This window comes from Stegodyphus dumicola, chromosome 3 (assembly GCF_044657685.1).
Source record: "Stegodyphus dumicola isolate Sdum_Otavi_A_Nest chromosome 3, ASM4465768v1".
NCBI lineage: Eukaryota > Metazoa > Arthropoda > Arachnida > Araneae > Eresidae > Stegodyphus > Stegodyphus dumicola.
The window spans coordinates 145049381-145069372 of NC_140770.1; the positions used below are offsets into that span (position 1 = coordinate 145049381).

The following is a 19992-nucleotide window of genomic DNA, read 5'->3' on the forward strand; positions in this document are numbered from 1 at the left end:
GTGGTACCTTTTGTATAATGTAACATGAAAAGTCTGAAGAGAGCGAAGCTCTGCCAAAAAGCAAGATTACGGGGACAACTCTATTTAATAATGAGGTAAATGGTTGTGAGATAACGTTAAGCTGGTAATGGTTTTGTCGACTAATTTGTGTCGCCACATTTTGCGAAAAATCACCAAAGTCGCCAAATCTGGTGACCATCTAACAAAATTTTGGTCCGGTCTCTGTATAACTGTAATTGGTATATTAATTGAATAACTACGATTGATCCTTATATGTAACTGTAACCGTATCGGGCCCTTATATGTAACTTTAATCGTATATGCCTTCCAGTAATTTCGAGGAATGGAAGGTACTAGAGATTTCTCGGTGGCCGGCGGTAACTATGTAAAACCGGAGAGAGCAGCAGTTCCCAGTTTTTAATTCAGAGCTAACTTGAGTTGAGAGATAATGCGATTGAGTGTTGAGAGATAATGCCAGCTTCGCTCTTTGGGATTAATAATCTGTTGCGCTGTGTTGTGTTTAACGTGATAAGTAGTTTGAAAAGGTAATTATTGATTATACTCTGTCATACTAAGAATAGCTATACGAGTACTTTTGTAGTTCTAGAACTGTAAAGTGTTTCTTTTGGGAAATTAAATTGTATCCAGCTATCATCGGTTCTGTGAGCATTAAATCCACTACGAGCCCGTACACACGCAACAGATTATTAATCCCGTTGCTGAACTGAAATAATTGATGCATGTAAATAAGAATTAAAAGATAAAATGAAAGGAAAATTTGTATGCATTATAAATTTTATTACTGAAATATGAATACAAATACCTTTAAAAAAAGCACTTTTACAGTCCTGGCGCCTTCTATAGTTATGAGTTTAAAGAACATAAGTGATGAAGCTTTGCGAAAAGGCACCTTCTGTCTTTACTGCTGAAGGTGCCAAGCTTCTCGCACCCAATGGTTCATAGGCGCGCTTTTAAGAGACTAGATCAAAATCATATGGAATGCCCGTCAATAAGCATAAGATGCGTAATTTTGCCACGAAGAAAACTGCCATAACCTAACTGATAAATAGTTCAAAACAGAACGACTTTTATCAGAAACTACATTTATTCTTCAATCCTTTATGTAGAGTTTCTTTCTCTCTTTCATTCTATTTTTTAAAAATTATTTTAATTATATAAGATTACGAATTGGGACGATGAATCGCAAATAGTATTCAGCTGGGAAATGTTTCTTCGATTGCAATGAAATTTAAGGCAAAATTTCACCACAACAGTTACTTTCTTCAAAACAAGCAACTGCCTGATTCTAAAATCTCAAATCTTCTCCATTTTCTTTTCAAAAAATTCTTCCAGTTGATCAGCAACGCAGAATACTTGCAAAATTTGAATACTGTACATCTACCTTTAGAAATGTTTTTTTTTTTTTAAAGAACGCTTATAATCATTTATAAGGGACAACTGTCAAATTTCTATAAAAATTGTAATTTTCCTTCGATACTGTAAAATACTGGGAAGTTCGTATACTGGAAAATTTTCGAGTTCTTTGGTCAGGTCAGTCTTTGCATGTATCTCATTTGTAGCATCAAATTCGTTTCTAATGTGTACAAAATTAGAAAATTTTCGTTGGTCAAGGTTGTTGCAGCTGAAAGATCCAAATTTGATAGTTCAGTACTACTATTTTTCATAAATTTACAGCTTTTATCAAATATTTATTTACCTTTCCACTCTGATGAAGTCCCTTCCATATGATGAAATAAACAAAAATCCAGGCTACAATAAGATAAAGGGCAAGCTCCCAACGAATTATTCCAAGTGTTTCAATTCCACTAGTTATTCCAAGTACGCGTCGTCTGAAACGAGAAAATTTTAATGTAAGGAGGAATATATAAATATTTATCAATGATTTTAGTTACATCATCGCGTGAAAGAACAAAAACATAATCCTTGTATCTTACTGTTCAGTATAAATACTAATACTAACAGCAACAGCAAGAAGAATATAGAAATAAAATTATCTGAAAGAATAATAAATATTTACGTAATAAGCATTTGATAAAGTAACCCTAAATATTTGCATTGTGAATATTCACTAAAATAATAATAAATACTTCATACTAAATAATGAATAATAAATCTATAATAAATATTTATAGGTAATCGTAAAAAGGAAAAAGAAAGCTTCTCAGCACAGCCTTCAGTTTAGCGTATGCTTTTAGCCATTCACGAACTGATGTTCCTGTTCCAGTACTTTAGACGATGTTTACCTCCTTGCGTGAAATACTTCGTTTTATTAGATTTATTAATTTAAAAACCATTACAATCTATTCTAATATATTCATAGTAAAAAATTTAGGACAATTTTGAATCGCAAACAAATATTTCACCAGAAAGGGGAAAAAACCTCCTAACCTACCCTACACATCTACCAAATTTCCAGAAACTGTTACTTGCTCCAAAGACTAGTGCGCGAATTCCAACTCAAGCAGCCTATCAAGTACTATTTGGTTGTAACGAAAGTTTTCCGTCAAAAAACGTTATTAATGAAGTTTTAGGGGGGGGGAAATAAAAGCACGAAAGCAGTACCATTAATGCGAGTAGCAACCACCACCGAAATTTATAATTTTCTGCCAACGTTTTGGTAGTTTTTTAAAGCCTTTGGCCAGAAACGTGGTGGCTGCATATCCAAAACACATCAACCTCATTTCGGATTGCATATTTCACAAGTGCACATCAGCGTAGCCACTGAGGGAGAGGTTTCGAAAATAGACCAATGAGCTTCTATCGCTCTTGTGATGCTAAAATTTCGTGCATGTGAGCGTAAGTTTACGTTTTAATTTGCATTTGTTTCGCAGTTATAAATGTATGGCGTAATAGTAGAAAATATCGTAGTTCTTTCGTTTTTATAAGTTTAATTAATCGCTGACATTTCGCTTTCGCGATTTTTATCACGCATTAATGTGTTTGGATTGATGTTTACGGCGTATTATCGCTCTTTACATCGAAAAAAATGACTCAAGCTACAATTACCATCGAATATTACGTATTTACTAACATCTGTGGATTAAGAGAATTTAAGCGTATATATATATATATATTTTAATTGAGCTGAGAAGGACTGGAAGTGTTACAATGAATCTAGTGTTTTCTTATTTCAGTGCTTGCATTCTTTTGGTTTTTAAAGTAAGATTCAGAATACATATTGTGTTTAATCTGATTATATCCATTGTTAATATTAAAAGTTATATGTGAATAAACTGAATATATTTGTTGTGAATAAGATAAATTCATTCTGTTTGATGAGTATTTCTTGTGCAAAAAGTACATTTAAGAATGGGCAGTTATTAAATGTGAAATTTAACACACTAAATGAATACGAATGCCAATTAGTAAAGTTCACTTTGAATAAAATTCTGCATTGGCTATTATTATAGAACATCTTTTTCATATAGACTGCAATAAAAAGTGATGACTTCTATTTACATACATAATTGGTGTAAATATTTTTCTCACATGCATACTTTTATGCAAAAATAGCATTTGGGCTCAGATGTTTATCACATATTTCTTTTTTCATTTTATTTACCACTTATTAAATAATATTTCACATAAATACTTTTGCGGAGTATCCAACATGTGTTTGTATTTATTTCAAATTCTTTCAACCAGGTAGTGAAATCTTCACAATTGCTTATATTTGATCTAACTTCGCAATGAAAATTTTCAGAAGAAATCGACGATGCATTTGTACAGAAAATTACGTGACAAAATATTTTCAACCATCTTGCTTGAATCTTAAAGCACGCGAAAGGTCATGTGACATGACAGAAATATTATTGTATTCCCATTGGTCCATCCTAGAAGCCACTCCCTCGGTGGCTACACAGATGTGCTCTTGTGAAATATGCTTTCGGATTTCCTGTGCAGAATGGAAGATAGCACCAGCAAGATGTAGCTGCAGGTGTGAAAAAAGGTAAAAGTCCGAAGGAGCGATGTCGGGGCTATCATCATCATAATAGGGCCACAGCCCTGATCCTCTTAGCCGGCACAAGCCGGCCATATAATCAAAAAATGGGACAGGTCAGAAAAAAATAAAGAATAATAATGAAAAAACATATAAAAGTCCAAAATCTGAGTCTCAGTGCCGAATTCCAATTCTATCTTTGTTCGTATTTATAATCTTCATTATTGTCTCTGCAAAATCTTTCAAATTTAAATAGTTCCTTTTAAAACCTTCTTTGAAATTCTTTCTATATTTCTCTCTTGCACTCCGGTAAAGCGTACATTCATCGTCAAAGTGACTCGCGTCCCCAAACGTATCACGTATTAAGCATTTATCATTATTCTGTAGATGGAACCGATTAAAATAAGCCGGAAAACGCCCATGATTAGTCAGTACCTGATTTATATCAACATTATTTATAATATTCATCTTCTTGTTTAACTTAATATTTTTCATTAACTCTTTTTTCTTATTAGACGACTCCCAGCGAAAACTTCATTTTGTATAAATCCAGTTTTCCATTTCAGCAATGGTCTTTTTTCTTGAAATCTTGGATATCAAAATTATCGGTCCCATTCCTAAGTGCCGCCATTTTAGCAAGGGTGTCCGTCTTTTCATTTCCGACAATTCCACTGCTTTCACCCAGTGTACTTTAACTGGGCACTGATTAAAATAATAATAGTTGAATTTAAAATTTAAAAGAAAGATAGTAGCCAGAAACTCGGTTCAACTCGGTTAGAATCTTGATATCTTCGGCTATATCTCTTTAGTTTAGATTAGTTTTAGTTTGCTTCTTAGCCTCTTACGTTCAAGCCCGAATGTCGACTTTTATTGTACACTCCAAGACGGAGTTCTGTTAAATCTTATTTGAATAATAAAGAGTTATTTACCCTTCTGTCTTGTTGTTTCTTGTCACACGAACTCAAGCGATTATTCGTTTATTAACATTTACATTCGTTTATTAAATTTGTAACTTAGCATTTACAAAGTGAGGAACTTTGCAGTTATATTGAGAATACCTTATATTGAACTATTAACTCTATTGAATCATTACAATTCTATTGATTATGTTTGAAACAACTACACAGTGGCGATATTACTACTAACCGTGGTTATTCATTCTTCCAAATTAAATACCATTTAGCATGAATAGGAAACAGACGTATAATAGAATGTCATTCACTTACACCCTCTTCTGGGGAGAGACACAGGGATGAGACCTTAAAAACACCAATAGTCCTTTTATCTTATAAGGTATTTCTCCCGCCTTCTTAACGAGCCTTTGTGGTGTAGTGGTCTGCACGCTCAGCGCGTAATTGAGAGGTCGGCGGTTCGATTCCCGGCAAAGGCGTTGTATATTTTTCATCTTGCCTGATTCCAAAAAATATCTAATGTCTCTACAATGGCGCCCGAACTAAAAGGGTGTTGGGTGATGATTCTCCTCACCCAGGATTTGGCGATTGGGTCCCCTAAAAACCCCAGTCTCCCTTTCAAAGGGGGAGTATATGAGGTATTTCTCCCGTCTTCCTAGCGTGCCTTCGTGGTGTAGTGGTTCTGCACACTGGGCCGGTATCCAAAGGTCAGTGGTTCGATTCCCGGCGAAGGCAATTGCTCATTTTTCATCTTAACTGCTTCCAAAAATACCTTATGTCTCTACAACCACTTTATCTTAAAAACACCGATAGTCTTCAGCTGGATATGCCTAAACATTGCACTGACTAGGTCACTATGGCAGGCAAGTATACATCATACCAACATCTTATTTCAGTGTCCTTTGTGGTCACTGTATACAGGATGATTAAAAAAAAATTACAAATATACAAGCTACGAACCCTTGGTGACCGCACGCTTCAGTGAATCGAAATGAAATTCGAAATATATGGATTCCAAAGTGTTTAGTACTTTTTGTTACCAAACGAATTACTAGTGTGTCTTTGCAACAATAGATGGCGTTGCTGCCTGATGATCCAATTCTGGTTGCTATGGTAACGAACTTTCAACTCATAACTTATGTGATTTGTATTCTATTCCTTTTTTTTTTTTTTTTAATTGCTACAGTGCTAAGAGTGAAGTGAGCTGTGTCGTCACGTAGACGGCATTCCTTCTATTTGAAAGTGTTATGTAAAATAAATAACTGATATTACAGTCCGCTTACCTTTGTTTTTGTGAACTTATTCTTAACATTCTTGGTCCGTGCGACCGCAGAGAAGAGTTAGCGAGCTTTGGATATGATCTGATTTATTCAAATATTAGCAAGTTAAATCACTTTCGATTTGTGGATTAATAATCAGCTTAGTGTACTTTCGATTCGGTTTGTGGATTATGCGTGTGGCATCTGTGGTGAAATCAGTTTCGATTTGTGGAATATTCCCGTGGCATGGTGTAGCGTAGAAACCTCAACATAGGGGTGAGTACGTTCCAATATTTCATCTTCTTTTGCTAGAGTTGTTAGTATAATATTTATTGTTATTCATAATGGCTGATTTGAAACCAGTTTTAACTAAAAAGAAGGTTCTAAAAAGCAATAGGCTAGTGTAGATAACAATACGAATATTTCTAAATGTCAGAAGTTTCAATATTTAAAGGCTTCTTGTAAAAAAAAGGCTCTGTCTATTATTGAATCAATTCCTATTTCTGATGCTAATTATGATATAGCGTTGCAACTTTTACAGGAACGTTATTCTAATAAAAGAGAATTGACTAATGCATTAATCCGTAAAATGTTTAATTTGCCAAATGTTTCTGATTCAGATCAAGCTATTTTACATTGTGTTTATGTAGTGAATGAATGTGTACGCTCTTTGAGAACTCTTAAGCTAGAAGTTTCTGATCTTTCTGATGTTCTTTTTGTTTAACTGATAACTGAGAAATTAGATAAAAACATAAAATTTTGGTGGGAAAGAACTTTGAAAAAAGATGAATTAGATACTTTAGATAATTTACTCGAGTTTCTAAAAGACCACGCTAGAACCCTTCAGAATAGTAGAAACCAATCTAAAGATTTTAGGAAATTTTCTAATTCCAAAGTAACTTTAGTGTTCAGTAAAAACAGTTGTATAATGTGCAAGGAAGATCATTCTCTTCACAAATGTGGTAAGTTTTTAAATTTAAGTGTCCAAAAAAGAATCGAATTTGTTAAGAAACACAAACTTTGTTTTAATTGTTTATCTTCTCAGCCTCATTTAGTGAAAAACTGTCGTAGTTTACATAAATGTATGACGTGTAAGTTAACTCATCATACTGTTCTTCATTTTGATCGAAATATCAAAACTAGTGAAAATGAGAAACCAAAACAAACGTCCTCACTCTTCCCAGAGCCGAAGTGTTCTTACCTAAGAATGAAGTCGTTACAAATGCCACAACATGTACAGGACAATTTCTAAACGTGTATTGATGTGTACTGCTGATGTGTACTGTTATTCTAAAGGTGAAGCAAAACGTGTATTGATGTGTACTGCTCTCATTAAAGTTAGTGATTCCAATGGTAAAGCCATCTCTTGCAGGGCTTTACTAGACTGTGGCAGTGAAGCCAGCTTTATAAGTGAAGAGTGTGTCAGAAAACTAGAGTTAGGTAGATTCAACAAAAAAATTGAAGTGTCGTACCTTGGTTCGTTCAACACTGTAACAAGTGCAGAAGTGGAATTAATCTTTACCCCGCACTTTGAGTCAAATTCCAAATTTCGAACATATGCATTCGTGATTCCAAGGATAACTTCAGATGTGCCTAACGTGTCGCTTCCTTCTAAAATTGCGAATCATTTTGACGATCTAGTCTTAGATGATCCTAAGTTCTATGAAAGAAAACCTATAGATATTTTATTAGGTGTAAATGTATTTTTTACTATGCTTAAGGGAGACATCATAAAGAGAGGAGAATCATTACCCTTTGCAATTTGTTCTCAGTGGGGTTGAATCATTTCCGGAAACACTATTACTGATGATTCGAATCTAACTAACACTTTTACAGTGAATAATCTTCAGTTGAATACAAACGAATAAGTTGAATGATTTTGGTCTTTAGACTCCATTCCTGAAGTCAAACGTATTTCAAGTGAAGATAAAAAATGTGAAGAGTTCTTTAAAACAAGACACTTCCGTGATCAAAATGGTCGTTATGTAGTAAAACTTCCATTTAAAGATAACCCTTCAAGGTTGGGTAATTCTAAAGATCTTGGTTTACAAAGATTTAAATCTTTAGAGAGAAATCTCTTAAGATCTCCTGATACATATGATATGTATAAACATTTCATGAAGGAATACTTGGATCTCGGGCACATGGAACCAGTCCGTAGTTCAGAGTTCCCAAGTCAGGCATACTACATGCCACATCATGCAGTAATTAAGGAATCTAGCTCTACGAGTAAAATACGTGTGGTATTTAATGCTACTAGTAAGTCTTCATCGGGACTATCTCTTAACGACATATTGATGACAGGTCCCAGAATACAACAAGAGCTGTTTCCAGTTTTGGTCAAATTCAGATGTTACCCAGTAGTTGTCACAGCTGATATCATGAAAATTTTTAGACAAATTCTAGTTAATGAAGAGGATAGAAACTTTCAAAGGATATTTTGGCGGGACATTCCAAGTGATCCTATTCAAGAATTTCGACTTAATACTGTCATATACGGCACTGCCTCGGCTCCATATTTGGCTACTCTATTGTTGCAACGCCATCTATTGTTGCATCTATTGTTGCAGAATAACTATCCTTTAGCTTGGAAGGCTGTACTTCAAAATGTTTTTGAAGATGATTGTTTGGTAGGTGCTCAAAACACTGAAGAGTGCAAAAATCTAGTAAATCAACTCTTGCAAATGTTAGAACGTGGAGGATTTCTTCTGCGTAAATGGTCATCCAATGACTTGTCAGTGTTAGAGAATATACCCCAGGAGTTGAGAAATGATTCTGAGGCTATGAAAATTCAAGACGATAGCTCAATCAAAGTTTTAGGAATTAATTGGAACCCCCGTGAAGACTACTTTAACTTTTCCGTATCCATTTCTGGTGAAAAGTTTAAATACTCTAAAAGAGATATACTTTCTGGTTTAGCGAAAATATTTGACCCATTCGGTTGGCTTGCTCCTTGTATTATTTATGTCAAAATCTTGATACAAGACATGTGGAAACTCCATTTATCGTGGGATGAACCTATTAGTGATGAGATTGCTAACAAATGGAAGATTTTCCGAAATGATTTACATCTTATTCAACAATTAAAAATACCGAGATTTGTTTTGATTCCTGACGTGAACTATATTGATATCTGTGCTTTTTGTGATGCCTCCGAGAAAGGCTACTGTACAGCACTTTTCGACTGATCATGTTTCGACTTGGCGAAGGTAGGAAAGTGCTGAGCAAGACCAGTAATGTATTTCAAATTATGAAACTTGATCATTTCCAGGGTTTGTTATATCCGCTACATGTGGTATGCACAGTGCATACGAACAAGAAAGTAGCTAAACATGCTGCTACTTAATAGTAAAGAAAAACGAATGAGGAAATGGATTGTGCAGTCATTTTTGGATACGAAAAAGGTTTTTAAATATTAAAAAAAGAAAAACGAATGCTGCAGTCGAAATTTATTTTCCAAATAAAAATTAAAGCCAAAATACTGCTTGTTAGATTAAATGCATCAGAATGTTGAAAAGTGTTTGTAAACAGCGTTTAAGAAGTACTCCTGAAGAGAACAGCACTTATTAAATCATCGTATCACTTTCTATCAATTATCTCAAACTTCATTTCATAAGAAAGCTAATGATCTTATTTACGATCATTAGCTTATGATCTTATTTACACTTTCTAAATTTGTGATCTTATTTACGATCGCAAACACACCATTCAGCAATTAGTTTAATTTCATATTCTGCAGGTCCAATGTGTTTTCCAATTTTATTTTGGTTGACGATGAATGCATCCATACTTTACAGTCTCTTCAATATTCAATAAATTTCATGAGATAATTCAAATTTTATCATAAAACAGGTTTTCTATCATACAAAATATCAATCTTCTGACACACTTAAAGTAGATTAGGCTAAGTATTTTGACTTAACTTCAGTTTATGATTAAAAACATTGCAACCGCATCATAAGCTGAAGTATTATAACTTCAGCTTATAACGCGGTTGCAAAATGTAACCCCAACGTAGGGCGAGGAACAATGTATACTAAACAAAATTATTATAAGTTTAATGAAAGCATTAATGCAAATGTAATTGTTATAATTTTAATGAAAACATTAATGGAAAAGCATATCTTTATTAACAAAAAGAAGAAGAGGAAAAAATTCAACATTACGTAAATTGAAACTTAGAAATCATTTTGAAATTTAACAATAAGGATAAAATCCAAAATAAAATGTGACAAATGATAGGCTTTTCAAGGTCAAGAAAAGTGGAAAAACAAAGGTTTAAAGGGGACAATGGAAAGCAGAGAAATTTTTGAGAAAAGAATACAGAATTCCAGAGTAACTAAACGTGGGGTAAATTGAAACGTAGCGCGCAGAAGAGAATTGCAGAAATTATTAAGAACTAAAGAAAAATTAAAGAAAAAATAGCAAAAATTATCCATGCATCTCCTTTTACAGATTTTAGTTGCAATGAGGACTGTAATCATAGCAACAAAAACTTCCTTGTACTAATCTGTCTCCGACTGCGGTACTGCTACAGGCACTAGGAAGTGTTATTAAATATAAATATATCAGATCAGAGGTTCTCAATCTTTTAAAATTTTGTACCTTATAGACAAAAATATATGTACCAAAAGGGGTGCCATTTTAGAGTCATTTAAATTAAAATTTTTTAAAAAATTCTACCACCAAAATGAATGTAATATACCTTTAGTGGTACATGTACCATAGTTTGAGAAACTCTGCATTAGATCAATGGTTCTCGAGCACTTTTTTAATTTGTGTCACATTATACTTAATATATTTTCTACTCATGGCAAACTTCTTTAAATTTTCTCTTGTTTTCCCATGATAATGAGAATAATATTTTCTTTCACAACACATTTCCGCAATTTAGCTGTGCACTTTTTAACCATCACTATACTAGACGATAACATAGCACATGCGCAAGACAGATTATAACAAATCATACAGCGCACTGAAATGATACTCGTGTATGACGTTACATCGCTTCTCATTTGCAATTGTTCAGTAAAAACCTAACATTATTATTTAAGTTTTGGACACACGTTTTAGTTCATAGAAATAAAAAGTAAGAAAAAATTGATATGCAATTTCTGAATACATTTAGATACTGAATATCAAGTATGCAACGGCAGAAAATTCAGCTGGATGTGAGTATTCCCAAGACAGGACATGAAAAAAACAATAGTAATAATAGTAACTACACGGAATTCTTTCCTTCCAAAATGGTTAAATTTTTGCTTGACCATTTGATCATAGAATTAAAATATCTGATAAAAATTTAATATCTGATGAAATTCTTCATTTTCGAACTGCAAAGAATGTTATGATATGGTCCTCTATATCATGTATTCCGTAAAATCTTTGTGAAGGATTATTTAACAGCTCAGTGGCCTACTTTTAAGTCCTTAATTGCTCCCACGTATACAAACTAGCCTGTTATTAAAAGCGTCGAGATTCGGAAGGATCGAATTTCTCAAGACGGCTTTATGTAGCCAAACGCGAATTATTTTTGACTGTATGTATATAAAGTAATGCATTTCCTTTCCTTACCGAACAAAGTTATGGGAATTTTTTAAGCGGCAGTCGTGAACATGGATCCTAACATCGTCCTCATTCGCGGAATTATAGGACAATTTAAGTGCAAGATTTGCACGCATTTATTCACCTATTTCATGTTGTGTAAACGAGTTAGTTAATGAAGTATTTTTAAATTTATCTTTTTAGTTGCTTTAAATTTAAGAATTGACACTAAATGCTCGCTATTTGTACTTTGTAAAAAGCAGTTCTGATCAAAATGAGATGTCAGAAAGCCTTCCTAATTTCTTATGAATAAAGTTTATAAAGAAATAAAGAAATAAAGTTCTTATGAATAATGCATCAGATTTTGCTGTCTGCGTGAAAGCGCCAAAACTCATCTAATATTTAAAAAAAGTTAGACACTTCGGGAAATTTAAAAAAAAAAAAAAAATTGTTTTCCCATAAGACTTTCAGTACTAATGCTATATATAATGAAGCATGAACGGAAACAAGTCAAAGGTGTGACACGAATCGCATATTTTCACTAAATCACAAAACAGCTATATATTAGTTGTCGTAAAAATAGCGATGTATCTATTTCAAGAAATTTTATTTTAAAGAATGTTTGTTTAAAGGATGATATATTAAAGCGACAAGTGATAAATTATTTCTGTTGACTTCCACACATCCTAAAAAAAAAACGTAAAATTATCATTAACAAATATACTATTCTAAGCGGGCATTTCTTTATATCACCGAATATTACTGACATTTAAGGATTAAAATTATTAAAAATTTAATCTAGCTAGAAATAACACATAGGTTGTATTAGAACCAAAATCATTCTTGACAGAAAAATTCGACGAAGTGTTAATAATGCTGGCAACTCCAAGAATGCATATAAACAATTGAAGCTTGCATATAAACTATTGAAGACGATGGATATTGATCCAAAGTATCCAAAAACGATACATATAACAACGGAAACTCTTATCGATAGTTAACTTACTCCCAAAATTCAACGACTGCAGATGTGTCCCTGTTAAGTCCAGTCACATTTTTGACGACCAAGGTGGCATTGCTCCCGATGAGACGAATGTCCTGGCAGCCTTCGGTGTTCCAATAACTATTGCAATGCTGCCAAGGCAGAAGCGCCGTGAAGGACGCAACGAAATAAAAGCAGACCCAGGTGACAATCACGATAAAATAGATGTTGTACAAGGCTACAATAGTCATCGACGCATATCCAATACCTGAAACGACAAGATTCATTTTAAACATAAAAGTCATTTCAAAATTTCTACTTTTGTATACGGGTTAAAATTTCTTTCTGTAAATACTAACAAGGAATGGAGCACTTCATCATGTGACGTAAATATTCTGTATCCTAAGCTTTCAGCTGAAAATTATTTTTAGAAATCAAAATGTTCAAAATTTAGAAATCAGCAGTTGAAACTCTTTTCCGAAATTAAATTATTCAAAGTTTAATAACTCAAATGACCCATTCATAGAGAAAATATCTCAATTGCAGTGTGATTTTAATAACCATAAATTTTAAAAGTAAAATAAATCGAAAATTTGAAGCTAGTGCATATCTAAATTATGCCTGATATTGATATATATGATTAGAACAAATCCAAATTTATTTTAAAAAAATGTTTATTTCTTTGAAAATTATTTATATTTATTAACAATAAAATTTTCTTGACAGTATTTGTCTGTTCTTTTGAAGGAAAGTTTTCGCTCTTTAATAAAACATGTATGCTTTTTAATCGATGAGGATTTAATTTTTGTATTATGCAGAGTCACAGTTACTTACCTTTGAAAATTGGTACCAATTTCCAAATACCTATGCCTCCTAAACTGAGATATTGTCCCAGAGATACTTCCATGACAAAAGAGGGACCAGCTAGCAATACCAGACATATCAAGTACGGAAGGAGAAAAGCTCCTGAAATGATATTAAATATTCAAAGATTTAAATATTTTGGTTATGAAAATAAAAATATCAGAAAATGTTACACAATTGAAAAGCAAAAAATAAACCAGAAAATTGCAAATAACCTTTAAGAAAAGTTGAAACCTTACAATGGCGAAGACTGCTAGAAAATATTCTAAGGCAAAGGTTGCCAAATTGTGTTACGCGTATCTCTTGGGGGTACATGAAGACTTTGCCAGACGCACGCGAAAAACTAATCAGTAATAGCGGAAAATAACAATGTTTAATTACTTTATAAATGATGATAAAAAGTAAAATATTCAGAAATCTTATTTCATATGGGACTAAGGAAGAGTGAAACAATTTCACTATTCCGTTATGTGACTGTTACTGACGGAACCGCATTCAAAAACAATATAATAAGTTGTCGCAAACTCTGCCCACATCTGTCAGGTAACTCGATTTCGTAATGCATCATATACAGCAGCTCTCTTCCCTGCTGTCACAACGTATTGTATACCCTACGAATTGTAGCAGCTAACTATATTTTCAGCAATGAGTGACTTATCAAATAAGTTATTTAGCTCTCTTTCATGTGATATTCAAATAAGTTTGAGTGTGGAGTTTTGTTTTAAATTCGTATTATTTAAAAGCTGTTAAATATACAGCGCTGTTTGTATGATAATGGATAAATAGTTACTTAGTAGATCTTTGCACATAGCAGAAATTACTTGTTGTATTATCAATGTTTTTTTTTCAAAATATAAAACAAGTCTGATAAAACTCCATATTGTTTTGAAAAATAAGTAAACTTAGTTTAGCATTACAGAATAGTTCCGTTTTCATAACGCCTAACAAAATTATGCCCTAAAAGTTTAATTTTGGGGAATCATGCATTAAAGAAAATCAGACCGAAGACACACCACAAATTCTTGCCAGAAAAATGAGTTTCAAGAATCAAATGAAATCAAAGAAACATAATAACCAACTTAAAAAGCCTCCAAAGGTTGTTAAAATATCGCCTTGCCCAAACCAACTGAGAAGGGCAGTTGGATTTCAGATCCTTTCAATGACGATTTCTCAAATTATCGTTTTCTGAAAAAGAACGACTTATAAAATTCTGACTTTATTCGTCGCAGTTTATTAATTTCATGGCATTAAAATGATATCATGATGAGATATATTGCTAAAATACTGGGGGGGGGCTGAGGGAGTCATATGTTCTCTATAAATCTAAAGCCTCCTTAAGGAGTATGGGAAAGAAAAAAGATTATTCTGAGGAATCATATATTAAAAGATGATAGTCTTTTTAATAACTATACTAATAGATTTCTGAAAAGGATATATATATAATAACATAAATGTTTAATTACTTCTTTAATAAAATACATAATATTATTTTTTATAAGCTAACGTCATTCACAGGATTTAATGATGCAGTAGATTAAACATAGATCAGTCAAAAACACTCATTAAAATATAATAAATTTTAAGTTAAACTTATTGAGGGAGAGGGAAAATAATACAATATGATATCAAAGATGCAGGGAGCTGAAACATTTTTAATATTATATCATTTCCTTTCAGCGCGAAATTAATGTAAAGATTTCTTCAAGATCACTTCTTTAGAGAAAATATGTTAGTTAATTATTAAGTTCCATTAATATTAGAAACCCCTTTATCTTAAATATTAAATTATTTTATATTTGTTTTTTTCAAGTTTTTATGCTATATCATTTAACATTCGTATGCATTTCTGAGTACAGTAAGTGAATATACAGATTCTGAGGGAATTTATTTAATATTATGGTACGTAATTAAAACCATATTTGTAAAAGCATTTTGATAGAAGAAAATAATATGCACACAATTAAAATAAGCCTGAAAATTTCTAAAATGTGGTGAAAGATAAAGTTTTCCAGCTGCAGAGGAAATATTAATGTAATTTACGAAAAGGTACTATAAAGATCTGATTTTGATTTAGTTTGTTTAGTTCTACAGACCTGTTATTCAGCATCTTTTTTGTCGCTGAACGTACTGAAAATGATAGACTTTTTAATTTGCCCCAGTAACATACATTTATATTGAATTTTTTTTTAATTATTTTTTCTGAATGTTTTCGCTGCTGATGATTAAAACAAATTTTAACAGAAATATGGTTCTTTCTATAATTATAAACTAAAACTGAATGAAAAGATAACTAACAACATTATTAATTACTACATTTAGTACTACTACAAGTTGCCCTAGCCAAAAACCGGTGACTGAGAGTTCCTTTCTCTCTACAATAGGTGGCGCTGTATTCTAACTTAACAGCGATAGGCCTTACGCAGAGATAGAGCTTGAAACAGTATTTTAAGCACTGTGCTCCAATTAATTTGTATTATAATTTGTTAAAATGGGATAACAAACCGTTATCTTTTTTAACAAGTTTTGTAAAAGCTTTTCATTGTTTGAATGCTACGGTTTCCAACAACTATACGAACATTTAAAACATCTTGCTTTCTCTAATGTGTAAATGTCACGAAGTTTAAAGATCTCGACAAATTCACAAAATGAACAACAAAAATATTAAAGATTTTTTATTACTATTCATTAAAATTCAGTCTGTTTGTTATGGGCTATAAAGCGTGGGAGAGGGCACAGAATGTGTAAAAATTATATTTTGTACTATTAGAGCAACTTACCTCCACCATTCTCATAGCAGAGATAAGGAAACCTCCATACGTTTCCAAGACCGACGGCATAGTTGATGACACTGATAAGGAAATCCAGCTTGCCGCTCCACTGACCTCTCACTTCATCATTTTTTACCGAGTTGTCCGAGCTGGACGATGTGGAGATGTCTACGACCGAACTCGTCTTTCTTTTTGAAATGCAAACCGGTCCATTAGATGCTGGTGTATGTCCGTTGGTGGCGATGCCACTTTTTGTGTCACCCAGAGACTGGGGGCATGTTTGGGTTGTATTGGCCATCGTGGCTTGAAGTCCTTCACCAAAGAATTTAAGGAAACAGGAAACACCGATTCGACATCAAATTTACAACGCTTAGAAAATCCTATAAAATTCACACAGAAATGTTAGAAGTGCATTAACTCTCTATACTGCTTAGAGATGAACTTATAAAAAATCTATAGTCAACCCCCCCCCAAATAAACACAACTTTCACATTATTGCTATTATTTATTTATATTTATTCAAACTTATTATGTTGCACTTACAGATAAATATCCCGGTAATATATTTTAAACTCACTATTAGGAAATAACAAAACCGCGGAAAAAGCACATAACGAAGAGAATCCATTTTTCCATTTGTCGTAGCATTAGTTTAGTTTCTCGCTGATATTATGTTCTTGGTCCCCCCCCCAGACACATATTCAGTTTTTTTCGTCAAAACCTACATATTCTCATCTGTATTTCTAGAGGGCATGCAGACAATCACAGATGTAAAATATTTCTCAGTTATTTTAGTACAGTTCTAGGTTTAAAATTATTAACGGGGAAAACGCTACTTCTGTCATGTAGCGCCTGGAACTTAGTAGCCACTATATGAGAGGAGTACGTATTAAGAAAAAAAAAAAAAAAAAACTAGCGTGATGTTTACTAGTTATCCCTATAATTTCTGTAGCCAAGTTAATAGAGGAATCCAAAAAAGATAGATAGACTGCAGTACATAAACAAAAGTAAAAATCTGATGTGTACACCACATGACTTTCTTGTATTATTATACGCATTTATTAAATTATACGCATTTTTTCTTGCATTTCATTTAAACGTATTGGAGTGAATTAAATCTACTTTGCCGACAGCACATAAACCACAGTAGAATAAATGTATTCTTTAAAATTCATTCTATTTGTTTATCATAGCGACATTCTGGCGCTAGGTTCACTTAACAGTATTATATTTCGTTCATATTATAACTCAGAATGCAAAAAATTTACATCATTTAAAGAATTATCTAATCGTTGCCACATGTTCTATTCAAATACTATAATAAAGCTAAAATGATGTATAAAAAATTAAGCAAACAAAACAAAAAAGAAACAGTTTTTCACAGATGATTGAGTATTTCTCATTCAATTAATTCAGTTCTCATTTCGCGAAAAGGCAAAAATACATAAAAACTCAAAGTATCTGTATTAAAAATTACGAAGTAAATCTTAAACACTTATTTCCTGGAAAAAATTCCAGAAAGGATTAAGCATGATTTAATTCGCAATAATAAATGAAGGCATTATCTTTGTTGTTGCAAGCTAAGTTTCTCTAGATTGGCAACAAATCCACTATCCCTCTGTTTCAAATGTAAACAAGCAATGGCCGCCATGAAGAAACGTATTAGGCTTAGCGGCACTTAAACAACTTTAAAATTGTTGATAATTCTAAAAATATTGCATAGAGATTTACTAAAGGCATAAAAACCTTAACCGGAAGATAAGAACAACATAATTCAATAATTTTTAAAGCCAAAAATGTACAATTTACAGACATATAAGAGTAAAGAAACTGAGATCACTGAGCCGGGTAACAGAGTGGATATATATATAAATATATTTATATACGTTTGGTGCGGCCGATTGCAACCAAAATACGAGGTGCACATCTACATGTTATAGCAGTCCTATATAAAAAATTTCAACGTTCTGAGGCTACTCGTTTTTGAGTTATGCGAGACACGTACGTACGCACGTACGTACACACGTTCGTACAGACGCCAAGAAAAATTCTCTTCAGAATTCATTTTAAAACAGTTTTCTAATTTTTTTGAAGGAAAAGAGTATTTTATTCTGTCCTTACGTACAGATATCACGCAAAAACATCGTTAAATAGCATTCGATAGCGGTCAAAATGGATATTTTCATTGAAATATGCTGCCTGAAACTTTTCGCGATTACAATACTTTCTTTTTACTTAGTACAAGGAAGTAAAAATGAAACAAAACAAATATAAATAAAACAAAAGAAAATAATAATAATAAACAAATTAGTAACTATAACAGTAAAACAAAACCAAAAAATTAAGTCTTAAAAGGAGCAAATTTAAACTTAAGGAGTATAAATAGAACAAAAAACTTAAGTCGGTTTTGTCGGAAGATAATTGAGCTTTTCTTCCTTGATGTGTAAAATCCGTATCATGGTTGAAAAAAATATACTCAAAATGTTTTAATTCACTGATTTTATTATGCCTAATTTTTTTATGATGAATTTAGCCCTACATTTGATTTAGAAGTTTCTTGAAAATACTACTGGTTATTAAACAGGGTTCATAGCCACATTTTAGTTAAAAAAATAAGCACCTATAAGCACTTTTCAAGCACATTTTAAGGAAAAAATAAGCACCTGTCTAATTATATATTACACAACTGCATAACCTTAAAAGAAAAATTAGACTTGTAATTTAAAATATAAGCAATGCAATATTTATTAAAAAAATTACCTCAACCATGGAAAACAATTAAACTTTTTTTTTTTTTTTTTAATTTTAAATGACAGTTCAATTTACAGAATTAGTTTACAATGAGAGAAAAAAAAAACTATGCAGAACTAAACTATATTACAAGATTTAATGATGAAATTTCAATTCAAAATATAGAAAATAAATAATAATAAGCCATACCAATTGTATTCGTTTGGCACGTAATAAAAAATACAATTTATTTTTTCACTCATATTAATATTTAAATAATTTAACTTAAATCAAAATTCTGAACAATTTCTAAATTTTCATTGCATAACTGTTTTCCCTTAACATATATTCCAAGCAAAGTAATTTAAGTAAAAAAGAGGCACATTTCTGAAATCAGAAGACGGGAAATTGCTTCATGCAGTCTCCTTTAACAGTAAAAGCTTAACTAACTCGCATACTCGGAAATTGCCAAATATTCCGGATAGTAACGGGAAAAAGAGGAGTGGGGGGAGGGAGAGATTGTAGCCGTTCTTTAGATTTCTCGGCTAAATAAATGATTTTGACATTTCGATATGTGCATCATCAGACCAACGGAACTGAGAAATATTCCACTTAGAAAGCACAGAAAAGTGTTCATAAACAAATCTTTATTATAATCTTTATATCATAAACAAATTCATAAACAATCTTTTAAGTGTTCATAAACAAATCTCAGACGAAACATCAAAATTAATTATCTCTACAAAATACCGCAAAATGTTATTGCGCAATACGTGCGGCGTAAGTCTTCCACATGTGATATTACGCAATTGGAATCAACAGCTGCCGTTATTCGGAGAATAAAGAACTAAATAAAGGAAAAGAAAGACCTACTAATTTGGGGTGTTTCTGATTCTAATTTTCAACAGACTGCGTTAAATTTCCGGAATAAAATCAATCTTCGCTTAGGTTGGGTAGACCGCAAAAACTTTCA

The 19992-nt window shown here is 32.4% G+C and overlaps 1 protein-coding gene across 2 annotated transcripts in view; it reads right to left on the reverse strand.

The window, feature by feature from the left end:
• The window catches only part of LOC118182150 (sodium- and chloride-dependent GABA transporter 1-like), a 98078-nt gene that overhangs the window by 41265 nt on the left and 36821 nt on the right, over positions 1-19992 (reverse strand). The window contains exons 2-5 of one of the 2 annotated variants that reach the window (XM_035351462.2): positions 16299-16669; positions 13492-13623; positions 12682-12925; positions 1718-1850 (exon numbers count right to left, since the gene is read on the reverse strand). In XM_035351462.2, the coding sequence (XP_035207353.1) occupies positions 1718-1850; positions 12682-12925; positions 13492-13623; positions 16299-16587 (798 nt within the window). In that variant the 5' untranslated portion in view covers positions 16588-16669. The remainder of the gene's footprint in view (positions 1-1717; positions 1851-12681; positions 12926-13491; positions 13624-16298; positions 16670-19992) is intronic. The other variant, XM_035351463.2, reaches the window with a different exon arrangement.